Source organism: Podarcis raffonei, chromosome 8, assembly GCF_027172205.1.
Source record: "Podarcis raffonei isolate rPodRaf1 chromosome 8, rPodRaf1.pri, whole genome shotgun sequence".
Lineage (NCBI taxonomy): Eukaryota > Metazoa > Chordata > Lepidosauria > Squamata > Lacertidae > Podarcis > Podarcis raffonei.
Window position 1 is genome coordinate 66,933,462 of NC_070609.1, and position 13,432 is coordinate 66,946,893.

A 13,432-nucleotide genomic window follows, 5' to 3' on the forward strand; every position below is an offset into this window, starting at 1 on the left:
CAGGAAACAAACAAACAAACAAATAAAATCAAGCAAGATAAAAGATCAGTTTAAAGAATTATAAAGAGTTTATGGATATACAAGCAAATTAGTCCATTCATTTGCTGCATTTGTTGCAGCAGTTAAGAACCCACAGTTCCCACAAAGTAGCAATCTTACTCATCCTATTAATCACTGGTTTAAATTGCATTTCCCAATGCTAGTCCCACATATGTTTCCCAAACAATGGTGCAACTAATTTAATTTAATTCGCAAAGGCAGGCATTTGTTTCTTCACACTGTTGTCTGAAAGCAGAAAGGTTCACAGAATTGCAGACCCTGAGAGTCATCTAGTCCAAGTCCCTGTAATGCAGGAATGAAAGGATTATACCAGTGGTCCTCAAACATTTTTCTGTTGGTCGCACTTTCAGAATAAGAATTTGCTCATGCAAAACCAATTTTTTTATTGGTAAGAAATATCCTGGAAACAAAAAGAAAAATCTCCTAGCAGTGTTTGATTTCGAAAAGATACAGCATCTCTCCATATTCTTCAGCTAAACAAAATTATTTTGATACTACACTATACTACACTGAAATATTTAAATGTTTATTTGATCGTTCTTCAACCCCCTTCTTCTGCCCGGACACTGAGGTCCAGCACCGAGGGCCTTCTGGCGGTTCCCTCACTGCGAGAAGCCAAGTTACAGGGAACCAGGCAGAGGGCCTTCTCGGTAGAGGCACTCGCCCTGTGGAACGCCCTCCCACCAGATGTCAAAGAGAAAAACAGCTACCAGACTTTTAGAAGACATCTGAAGGCAGTCCTGTTTAGGGAAGCTTTTAATGTTTAACAAACTATTGTATTTTAATATTTTGTTGGAAGCCGCCCAGAGTGGCTGGGGAAACCCAGCCAGATGGGCGGGGTATAAATAATAAATTATTGTTGTTATTATTATTCCTGCCATCCTCTCTTGCCACACCAGTGTGGTATACCACACACTTTGAGAACCACTGGATTATACATTAGCGTTTGCAGGTAGGCTCTGATGCTCAAGGCAGGCTTAGGACTGATGGATGAATAGCTTATCCCATGCTACCTTAAAGATTCCCTGTATGAACCTGCCCAGGTGATCACCTTTTTTAGTCCAGTCAACATCAGAGGCACAGTGGGTGGTGACACAAAGGAAAGCTTTTTCTGAGGCTGCTCCTGTGTTGCAGAATTCCCTCCCCGAAACGCTCTTAGACCGGTTTGCTCATTGTTATCCTTCTGCTGGCAGGCTTAGACCTTCTTGTTCCAAGAAGCCTTTGGAAACTAAGGAGCAGACAATGCTAACTGCCAGAACAAACTTGTTGAGCTGTGTGCGTGTGTGTGTGTGTGTGTGTGTGTGTGTGTACATGTGCATGCAATCACACATGGGATGGTGCTGATCTCTTTGACCTGGGTGAAAGAAAGCCCTGTTTTGTCCCTGAATAAATAATGCATTGGTTGGTTTATATTATGTTAGCCCTGCTCAGAGTAGGCAAGATGGCAGACAAATTTGTCTACCCGGGTTCCACCATAACCAGCAACCTCTCCATCAATGTTGAACTGGACAAGCATATTGGCAAGGCAATTATGGCAATGACTCACCTCTCCAAAAGGGTATGGGAGAATATGATACTAACATCCAATATCAAGATGAAGGTCTACCAAGCTAATTATTATTATTATTATTATTATTATTATTATTATTATTATTATTATTATTATTTATATCCCGCCCATCTGGCTGAGTTTCCCCAGCCACTCTGGGTGGCTCCCAATCAAGTGTTAAAAACAATAGAGCATTAAATATTAAAAACTTCCCTGAACAGGGCTGCCTTCAGATGTCTTTTAAAAATAGGATAGTTGCTTATTTCCTTCACATCTGAAGGGAGGGCATTCCACAGGGCAGGCACCACTACTGAGAAGGCCCTCTGTCTGGTTCCCTGTAACCTCACTTCTCACAATGAGGGAACTGCCAGAAGTCCCTCGGTGCTGGATCTCAGTGTCCGGGCTGAATGATGGGAGTGGAGACGCTCCTTTAGGTATACAGGACCGCTTGTGTGTTGAGCATGCTGCTTTATGGAAGTGAGTCAAGCAATGCCACAACACCTTCCACATGCACTGTCTCAGGAGGATTTGGGGTATCACATGGCAGGACAGAGTCCCAAACAAAGTTGTGAAGGTTGGCAACATCAACCCAGCCGTGTGATAATCCCTTGCAGACAACCACAGTGCCTGGAGACAGACAGTGCCTGGAGACAGACGGTCAGGTAGTGTCCATAGCAGTGACCAGAGGATGAATGTTCCCTGGGAGGAGCTCAGAGAGAAGAAACACCATGGTGTATCTACAGCAGCACAACCGGATGCCTCCATCTGCCCCAGATGCAACAAAACATGTCTCTCCTGCATTGGTCCCTACAGCCACAGCAGGCACTGCGATCTTCCAACAGTTTGACCTCACAATCAAAGGCACACTCTTCCATTGTCTCCCGAGACAGATGTATGCCAACAATTTGGTTTCTATTATGATAGCCCTACTCGGAGTAGACACACTGAAATTGGTGAGCATGACTAACTTAGGTACATTCATCTCAATAGGTTTACTCTGTGTTGGATTTAATGGGATACAACCATTGTACTACACCATTTGTTTAGGGGGTTTTTTGGTGAGTGGCAGGGGGCCTTAGCCAACACCATTTCTTTAGAGATGTAATGTGGGCTCAACATTTCAGGAGAGGGTGGGACAAGACAATTTGTTTCCTTGTCCCTTTGCCTCATAAAGATTTGACAAATTCCACTACACTTTCCGCAATCTGATCTGCCGTCGGAAAAGACAGATTCCCATAGCCGAAACAAGCGACCACCGCATGAAAGCCATTTGCAAGATGGACCCATTTTACAGACACACCATTGTCCTCTAACCGCTTCTTGTACAGAAGCCCGTCATCCCTAAGCACATCAAACTCACAGGTCAAAATGTATGTCTGTGGAAGCTTGCAGATGACAGCATCTTCAGCAAAAAGTGGTGAAAACGTCAACTCCAATAGTTGTTTCATTTCTTCATGCACCTTAGGTTTAAATTTACATATTTTGGGGTCTTGCGGTTTGTAGCCTCTGACTTTGAATTCTTCAGGAATGAGGTCTCCATTTACCCATTTCTGGTACTTCAGTCTGATATGCTCAGGAACATGGCAGCCTTCCAGGACATCATTCGCAAGGCAAGTATTCTTATTCAGGTAAAGGCATATATAATGGCCTACCATCTGCCTGAACAAGATAGGCACCTGGCTGTTCTGCTGATAGGAAGGCAGGTTGAAGTCCATTCCCTGCAGTGCTGGATAAATCAACACCTGGGCATGAACCTTGGGGAGATCTTTTCTGCCCACCAGCAACTGGCAAAGCCGGGTGGCAAAATTGGCCCCACAGCTGTCCCCCCCAACAATAATACGGGAGGAGTCCACATGATAATCAGCAACATTCCTCATGAAGTAGACAAGGGCCCTGAGACATTCGACATACTGGTTTGGGTAAGGGTTCTCTGGAGCAAGCCCATACCTGGAGAGAAGAAAAAGGGGTGTCATTGCTTCTTATCATATGTGCAGAAGAATTATTATCCTGTTTTCAATTGGTGGTAAAGTTAAAGGGACCCCTGACCATTAGGTCCAGTCGTGGCCGACTTTGGGGTTGCGGTGCTCATCTCGCTTTATTGGCCGAGGGAGCCGGCGTACAGCTTCCGGGTCCTGTGGCCAGCATGACTAAGCCACTTCTGGTGAACCAGAGCACGGAAACGCCGTTTACATTCCCGCCGGAGTGGTACCTATTTATCTACTTGCACTTTGATGTGCTTTTGAACTGCTAGGTTGGCAGGAGCAGGGACCGAGCAACGGGAGCTCACCCCGTTGTGGGGATTCGAACCACCGACCTTCTGATCGGCAAGTCCTAGGCTCTGTGGTTTAACCCACAGCACCACCTGCATCCCTTTCAATTGGTGGTAGAGGTACTGAAATTAGAACTAAGGGCTGATCCTCCAAGAGCAGTGCAGCCATGGGCATGGAGGTGATCTTGAGTACTCAGAAACATTTGGTCTCTCTTTTAAATAAACATCCTGGTTCAGAAAACATACCATGAACCCAGTAAGGGGGGGGGGGAGGTAAAGTACCCCTGAATGGTTAAGTCCAATCAAAGGCAACTGTGGGGTGTGGCACTCATCTCTGTTTTCAGGCCAAGGGAGCTGGCGTTTGTACACAGACAGCCTTTGGGGTAATGTGTCCCGCGTGACTAAACTGCTTCTGGTGCAATGGAACACTGTGACGGAAACCAGAGTGCACGGAAACGCCCTTTACCTTCCCGCCACAGCGGTACTTATTTATTTACTTTCACTGGTGTGCTTTCGAACTGCTAGGTTGGCAGGAACTGGGATAGAGCAACAGGAGCTCATTCTGTCAAGGGGATTCAAACTGCTGACCTTCCGATCGGCAAGCCCAAGAGGCTCAGTGGTTTGGACCACAGCACCACCCGCATCCCTAGTAAGGTCTGGCGAAGGCACACATGTTCCATTTTTAAGCTATGAAATAGAAAACCTTGGTGTGAGGAGGGAGATGCAGAAGGCTAGAGAGCGAGTTTGATGGTCACAGCTGGCTCTTACAAGGTAAGAGGTAAAACATGGAGAAAGGTTTTTCTCCCTCTCTTGTGACGCTAGAACTTGTAGACATTCAATGAAGCTGAATGTTGGAAGGGCTCTTCACGCAGTGCATAGTTAATCTACGGAATGCTATCCCACAGGAGGCAGTGATGGCCACCATCTTGGATGGCTTTAAAAGAAGATTGCACAAATTAATAGAGGAGGGGGCTATTGAGGGCTACGCTCCAAGATGTCTCCTCTCTGCTTCCATAGTTGGACGTAGCAATGCTTCTGAATAGGACTTGCTGAAAGACCCACAGAAGGCCAGAGTGCTTTTATATCCTCAAATCCTTCTTGCTGGTTCCCACAGACATCTGATCGGCCACCTCACCAGAGTCAACCTACACATGAGGCTGGGTGAGACGGCTGCCTCAGGCGGCAACCCTGAAGCGGCAGCAAACCCATTCCTGCATGCAGCTTTGCCGCTGGTCTCCCTTGTCTCTAGGGGGACTAGCAACAGATCTCTCTGGAACGCTTCCCCTATTGCTGAGGAGAGCAGGGGAGACTCCTTTAGCAGCTTGCATTCCCATCGCAGGTGCAGCAATGGGTGTTTCGCCACAGGTGCTGCAATGCCTTGGGTTTTAAGAGCGTAATCAGGGAGCAATGGCAAGATGGAAATGGCACTTACCGAACAGCTACAACCACCACTCCACATTCCTTGGCAATATGCCGCAATAATCTCTCGTAGCCCTCTAAAAGTGAGACAGTTGCAATACATACAAGGTCAATCAAACCAACTATATCCCCTTACAGAGCTTTCAGAGAGATGCCCAGGTGATGTCCTAAAGCGAGGGGTAGGGGGATCTTTTATTCTCAGCCCAGGTCCTAGATTCCCTCTTAGGAAACTTTCTAGGAGGCAGCCCTGTTTAGGGAACTTTTTAATGACTCATGTTTTAATGTATGTTTAATCTTTGTTGGAAGCAGCCCAGAGTGGCTGGGTAATTATTATTATTAGAGGGCACAGGCTAAGGGTGGTGGGGAGGGCCTGATGCAAACATCCAACAACCAGACAAACAAACAAATTAGGTGGGGCAATGGACAAAGATCTCACATTTGTACTGCTGTAGGCTAACTCTGGCTGGAATGTAGCCTACAGACTTAGAGGTCCGTGCAGATAGTCAAGCAGAAAGCTTCATCACAGTTCAGGACACTTAGGATCATGGAATTGTGCAGTTGGAAGGGACCATGAGTGCCATCTAGTCCAACCCACTGCAGGAATCTTTTGCCCAACATGGGACGTGAACCCGTGACCTTGAGCTTAAGAGTCTCATGCTCTACTGAGTGAGCTATCCCTGTATATTTGAGGAGAGCATGGAGCAGAGCAAGGGAAAGATGTGGCCTAAGGAGAAGGGGTGTGGGTTAGGGATAGGCAGTCGATAAGTAATATGCTTCTACAAAAGCAGGGCAGACAAGCAGAATATGCAGGGTGTGAATGAATCATCGAATCATGGAGCGGGAAGGGATCCCAGGGATCACCTAGTTCAACCCCCTGAAAAGCTGGAATCACAGCTAAAGAATCCCTGACAGGCGGCCATCCAACCTCTGTTTAAAAACCTCCAGTGGAGAGAAAGAAACAGTTGGACCTTAAGGGTAGGTCGCAACTTTTTCAGCACACCTCTGCAGCTTCCCCCCCCCCCAACTGAAAAAACTAAATCACCCAAAAATGTAGCACAGCACTGATGGGGTTTCATTTTCGTTTTGACCTAAAAAGAACACTCTGTAATTTTGTTTGCTCAGTCGTCATCTAAAGAAGCCTTTTTTTCTTACCAGGACTTCCAAAGACACCAGACCCTCCATGAGTAAAAAAAAAAGCTTTCCTTTTCCCAGTAGTTGTTTTCTTAGGCTGATAAACCCTGACCGGCACCTCGTCAAACTGCTGGTTCTGAATTAGAAGGGATGCATCTGGAGAGAGGGGATTTCCATTTGCTACAAGTCTCAAAAGATCCAAAACAGAGAACAGTCCCAGTTTCTTCCCAATTGCTCCCTGTTTGCAAAAAAAAAAAAAAAGGAATAAAAAAGATGTGAACTATTTGTTTGAGAAGGTCAGATGACTATAGAGTTGCAATAAATGGAACCGCCGCTGCTGCAACATCTACATGGAAAGTTGGGAGAGACTCTGGAAGGAAGACATCAAAATTACAGCATGTTATGATTTAACATGCAGGTGGCGCTGTGGGTTAAACCACAGAGCCTAGGACTTGCCGATCAGAAGGTCGGCGGTTCGAATCCCCGCGACAGGGTGAGCTCCCGTTGCTCAGTCCCTGCTCCTGCCAACCTAGCAGTTCGAAAGCACGTCAAAGTGCAAGTAGATAAATAGGTACCGCTCTGGCAGGAAGGTAAATGGTGTTTCCGTGCGCTGCTCTGGTTCACCAGAAGCGGCTTAGTCATTCTGGCCACATGACCCGGAAGCTGTATGCCGGCTCCCTCGGCCAATAAAGCGAGATGAGCGCTGCAACCCCAGAGTCAGCCATGACTGGACCTAATGGTCAGGGGTCCCTTTACCTTTACCCTTTTATGATTTAAAAGAAAATTGCATGAAAATGCTTTCCAGGTGGCATCTAATGCCTGTTAAGCTTGCCAAAATGTTCAGATCTAAGACAAATGCTTGCTGGAAATGCAGGGAGGCTGAAGGCACATGGATCCACATGTGGTGGCACTGTAAAAAGATCAGACAATTTTGGGAAATGATTTATAATGAGCTCAAGAAAATGTTCAAATGCTCCTTCCCTAAAAAACCTGAAGCCTTCCTGCTAGAAATTATGGGTAATGAAATCCCCAAAAAGTTCAGAAGAGTCTTTATGTATGTTATAGTTGCTGCTAGTATGCTAATTGCAAAAGGCTGGAAGGGAGAGATTCCATCTAAATTAGAATGGCAAAACAAAATAAGAGAGTACGCTGAGCTGGTGAGATCAGAAAGGTTAAGAGATGTTACAGATGAAAAATGTATCCGAGAGTGGGATACATACAGAGTATATGCAAAAGAACACTGTCAAAAAATCAATTGGCAGGTCTTGATTGAGCTTTGGTGTGTAACTAGGTTAATTTTATAAAATAAAATTTATAGTAAGTCAAATAACATAGAGAAAGTAAAGTTTAAGTGCGTATTTAAGGAACTTAATTTGGGAACGCAAGGGGAAGATTGGAGGTCTTGTCAAATCTACAAAAGCAAATATTAGTTAAAGAATGAATAATTGTTTATTTGTATTTCTCATTTTGCCTGTAACATCTATTGCATATTTCCATTATAAAGTTTTCAACCAATAAAGCATAAAAAAGAGTTGCAATAAATGGAAAACTGAAACAAGCAGAATCCTGTTTGTGTTTTGCCATCAACTTGCCCTCCCTTTCATTTCCATTATACAAATCAAATTTGGGGAGCCAGTGGCAGGATTTCAACTCAGATCAGTTGCAGCCAGCATGGCTGAAGGTTGCAGATGATAGGGGTTGTACCTAACAGGTAAGGTGACAGGTAAGGACACAAGAAGACTAGCTCGCTGGTTCATCCGGTCCTCTATCTTGTACTGGAGAGTTGTAGTGGGACCACAATACGTGGTCAGAAGGAGAAGAGGGAGCAGAAGAGGTGTCGGGAGCTGAAGAGGTAACAGGGTTTGGTGAGCAGGAAGAGTCCAGAAGCAGAGGTAGAAGCAAAGGCTACAAGGGAGGGAGGCCAAGGCTGCTGAAGAAGACAGTGAGTCTTCCCCTCTTGCTGCAATCAGCTTCCCTCTCCCCTGGTTTCCCAGGACTAGAAGAGGTATGAAGAGAGCAGAGCAGAGACAGATAAGGCAATGGAGTCTCAGATTGCTTGAGAAGGACCTGGGTGGGGGAAGAGACTAGGGATCTGTGGGAAGGCAGGGACCTTCAGTCCTTACAACAACTCTTTGGGGAAGAGTTGCTGTGCTCATTTGGCCTCCTGAGCTATTTTGCTTCTTTGAATAAAGAGGATTAACTTCACTGACACTAAGAATGAGCAAATGAGCTCAAAAATATGCATGAAGTTTTTTGAAAACATTTCTAAAAAGAACAAGCAAACATGCACCAGAAACTGAGGCAAAAGTAGAGTGAAGTTAAGATTGGAAAGGTGAGAAAACAAAATTGACAGTTCCTCCCATTCCAGTTCAGACCAAGAGTACATCTAGTTCAACCCTACCCTGCTAATGTTCTCAAATAGTTAATAGGCACTGCTAGACTTTCCCTGACCCTGGAGGCTATAATACCATTCCGCAATAGGCTTAGGAGTGCAGGAATCTTTTGCCCAACATGGGGCTTGAACCTATAACTCTGATATTAAGAGCTTATGAGTACTAAAAATTAAGGAAAACTTACCAGAGGGAACAAGGAGATGAATATAATATGACAAAGACGGAGCTTTAATGGCTGGTCAATTCCAGGAGGCAAGACAGCTTGGGCAAAGTGGGTGACAGTGGAGACCAGAAACAAGGCTGGATAGATGCAAACTGTAACAAGAGCAGATGCTACGAACCTGCCAAAGGACATCCTTCCACTTTGCTGTGGGCAAAGCAAATGCTGTGGTTATGGCAGTTCCTCCTGCTGTGTCAACCAGTTGTTTCTTTATGTAGGCGATGAAAGAGCTTCGACACATATTTGTCATAGGGCAAAAGGTCTGGTGGACAAATTAGAATAGAGAGTATCAGCCTGGCTCCACCTCTGCCCACGATGCAAAACACCCATATGACAACAAAGAGCTGCTTATCAATAAATCAAAGGAGGTTGCAATGGGGAGCAAGTTAGGGGAAATGGACTTCATTTCTAAGGAAATTAATATTCCAAACTTTATTATTTATTAATTTTGCACTCATATGTTTATATAGAGAAATAGATGGAGATATGAAGAGGGCAGGGATGGGGAACCTGTGGCCCTCCAGATGTTGCTGGACTACAACTCCCATTGCTCTTGGCCATGCTAGCTGGGGCTCATGGGAGCTGAAGTCCAAAATCATCTTCAGGGACACAGATATTGCTCATCCCTGCTTAGTCTAGAAGAGTGTTTCCCAAACTTGGGTCTCCAGCTTTTTTGGGGCTACAATTGCCATCATCCTTGGCCACTGGTCTTGCTAGCTAGGGATGATGGGAGTTGTAGTCCAAAAACAGCTGGAGACCCAAGTTTGGGAAACACTGGTCTAGAAAGTGTGTGTCTCTCTGTATTTATACACGGACATCACCATTAGTGTGCAGGTTGCTTTATAGAAGACAAGAGAACAGATCCTTCTCATGAGGTCATTTCAGCATAATAGGTTGTAGCCAACATTAGTCCTATTCAGAGTAAACCTAGTGAAGTCAAGTGAGATCTAAGGAGGAATTAGTAGGATCCTAATCTAAAATGGGCACTCTCGTGCTGTTTAGATCCATTCCAATCCAGCCTGGCCATGGAATTGAATTGGCCTTGGTCACCCTGATGCAGAGAGCGGGACTATTGGAGTGCAACCTTGCTCCTGCTTCTTACTTTCTCATCAGCATTCAGCATCATCGACCATGGTATCTTGCCTACCCAGGATGCACTGACCCTGAAGGAGCAGGTTTGCAGTTTGGGGTGCTTCTGCATCCTGCTCTGTCACTGGAAGCTCAGGTAGTCTCTGTGGCTAGAAGTGCCTTTGACCAAGTGGGGATAGTTTGACAGCTTCAGCCATTCCTGGACCTGTAAAGCCTTGCCACAGGATTTCACACACTTCAGGACTGCATTCTGGCATGCCCTGAACGCCAGCGTACCTGGCAACCAGTCCCACTGATGTACACAGTCCCAAAAGCAAATGCTAGCGAGTGGTCCAGCAGTCTAACAGGTTCAGGTTCAATACAGCCAGCCATGTCAGGCCAGGTACCTGCCTCTGCAGCCAATCCAGGTTCAGGGAACCTGGAGTTCAGTCCCCCAAAGCACAGTCCCATCAGTCCCTCAGGAGGCAGGGATGGCTGTAAAAGAGAATTAGGCAAATCCATGGAGGAGAAGACTAACAACTGCTACTAGCCCCATTGGAGTCAGCAATGGTCCTGAATACTAGCTGCTGGAAGCCACAAGAAAGGAGACTGTTTTTGGACTACATCCTTGACCACTGGTGCTGCTAGCTAGGGATGATGGGAGTTGTAGTCCAACAACAGCTGGAGACCCAAGTTTGGGAAACTGTGGTGTATCTCCTACCTGGAGATGCTGGGGATTGAACCTGGGACCTTCTGTATACAAAGCAGATGTTCTACAACTGTACTACTGCCCTTCCCCTGAACGGTAGGTGTGAAGACTAATATCATGCTCCCATTAGATTGCAAAACACACCAAGCCATGTCATTATCAGGCCAAACAGTCTTATAAAGGTGTTGTATTTGCATATGTGCCTATCAGTTCTTAATTAATGAGGCCATGTATAAACCAAGCCAAGGATGAACTACAGTCCTATGAACATGTCCTCTCTCAAAAGCCACAATGAGTTCAAGCACGTTCTACAAACCAGTGAGTGTCTTTAAGTCAGGGGTCAGAATCTGTGGCTCTCCAGATGTCTGATTTGCAAGTCCCATCATCCCCAGCCGGCATGGTCAATGAGTAGGGACGATGAGAGTTGGAATCCAACCACATTTAGAAGGCTACAGGCTGCCTATTGCTGTTTAGACACATTGCATTCTTGGGGTTCATCTACTCAGAGTAGCCCCCTTGAAATTAATGATTTCAATGGGTCTACACTGAGTAGGACACACCCTTTAATGAGTATTTGTTCTGGTGCCTTTCCAAGATCATTTCAGTTTCAGGCAAAGTTGTGCTTTAAAAAACAAAACAAAGTCTGGCAACCAAGCCTTGTGAAGAATGATTGAGGGAGTTGGGTATATTTAGTCTGGAGAAGGGAAGACAGAGGTTTTCTTCAAATATCTGAAGGGCTGCCACATGGAAGATGGAGAAGGCTTGTTTTCTGCTGCTACGCAGCTTAGGACCTGAAACAATGGACTCAAAGGACAAAACAGGAGATTCTGTCTAATATTAGGAAGAACTTTCTGATGGTAAGAGCTTCTAACAGACTCCCTCGGAAGGTGATGGGATCTCCTTCCTTGGAGGTTTTCTTAAGCAGAGGCTGGATGGCCTCCTGTCAGGGATGCATTAGTTGAGATCCCAGCATTACCAGGGGGATGGACTAGATGGTCCCTTAGGGTCCCTTCCAACTTTTCATACCTCACAGTACTGTTGTGGGAATGAAAATGGGAAGGGTAAGAACCTTGGAGGAAAAGTACCGTATTTTTCGCTCCATAAGACACACTCAAAAACTAAGGGGAAATGTCTGTGCATCTTATGGAGCGAATGTGTGGTCCCTGGAGCTAAATTGCCGGAGTGCGGCATGCTCCTGAGCTGCTCTTTGGGGCTGGCGGGGGAAACCCGGGCTTCCCCCTCGAGCCCTGGGAGCAGCAGGCAGGCTGTGCGCAGATGCCCTGCGCTCCTGAGCAGCTCTGGGGTAGCCCGCGAAGCCTCCGCAGGGCAGGGGGATGAAGGCTCCCCGCTGCCCTGCGGAGGCTTCGTGGGCTACCCCAGAAGCCAGAACAGCTAGAGGGAGCGCTGCGCAGTGCTCCCTCTAGTTGTTCTAACTTCTGCCTTAGCGGCGTGAAGCCTCCACAGGGCAGTGGGGAGCCTTCATCCTGCTACCCCGCGGAGGCTTTGTGCGGCTATCACTGGCTTTTGCGGGAGGTGGGGGAAGGGACAGAGCGTGCGGCGCTTGTGGGAGGTGGGGGGAAAGTCAGGAGGCTTGCTTTCGCTGAAGCCAGGAGGGCAAGAGGGATGGGTGCGCACCGATCCCGCTTGCTCTCCTGGTTTCAGGGATAGCCCCGCAAAGCCTCCTGAGCGGAGAGGGAGGAGCGCTCTATCTTCACTCATGAGGCTTTGCGTTGCTTTCTTATTTCTTGTTATCCTCCCCTAAAAACTAGGTGCGTCTTATGTTCCGGTGCGTCTAATAGAGCGAAAAATACGGTAGGCTATAAATCAAGAAAACAAGATGTGTCATCACAGCTTCCCCATGTATATGTTTCATAGTTAATTACTGTTCCCATACCTATGCTTAATGACCATGGTCACATCTGATACTTTAATCACAAGTTGAAAGCCATAAGGAGCAACTCTTGCAAAACCCAGTTGAATTACACAGAGTTTGCACAAGTGAGGCTTCTGGTAAATAGAACCTCCTGATATCATTGCACTCAGGAACTTCCTTGCACTGCTTTCCCTCCCATAAATAATCTCTTGGGCGTAAACTCTGATAGTGAATGATTCCTTGATTTTAACAAGCTGATTCTAAGTTGCTGGAAGGAGATGTAATAGGTGACATACGACCATCTTAGGGACTCCACTCAGAATTTGTGTAGGGTTTACTCCTTAGTCTTTTCTTCTCCCAAAGACTTCCTGAAAGGCAGCTTAGGTTTAGTCCCAGAGTTTTCCTTCTACTAGATGGGTTAGCGTCCTAGATTGATGTGCCCCACCTGCCTCTCACTTCCCTCAACAGCACATGCAAAAACCAGCTCCTTGACCGTTGGGCCCACTATTGGTATTGTTTACTCAATCCGCTGGAGCCTGTCTTCTCATGCAGGCGAAGTCCCTAATTCACCGAGGGTTTGGGACTCATCAGCTACCCTCACCTGGTTTAGCTGGCCTGTCTAAGGTGTTTATAAAAATTAATGGGCATGACTAACATGTGGTCATTATAGAAATTTCCCTGGGCATCATTGTGGCTTGGTTGCAGGGTTGGGATATTAGCCCTGGGCAAAGGAGAATAATA

The 13,432-nt window shown here is 46.2% G+C and overlaps 1 protein-coding gene across 1 annotated transcript; it reads right to left on the bottom strand.

The window, feature by feature from the left end:
- Nucleotides 1-2,775: 2,775 nt before the first annotated feature.
- On the bottom strand, nt 2,776-9,176 carry LOC128420410 (arylacetamide deacetylase-like 4). The gene is made up of 4 exons (XM_053402001.1): nt 9,006-9,176; nt 6,450-6,666; nt 5,311-5,374; nt 2,776-3,556 (listed from the first exon to the last, which is right to left on the bottom strand). The coding sequence occupies exons 1-4, from the start codon at nt 9,174-9,176 to the stop codon at nt 2,776-2,778; spliced, it is 1,233 nt and encodes a 410-aa protein (XP_053257976.1).
- Between the last annotated feature and the right edge of the window lie 4,256 nt (nt 9,177-13,432).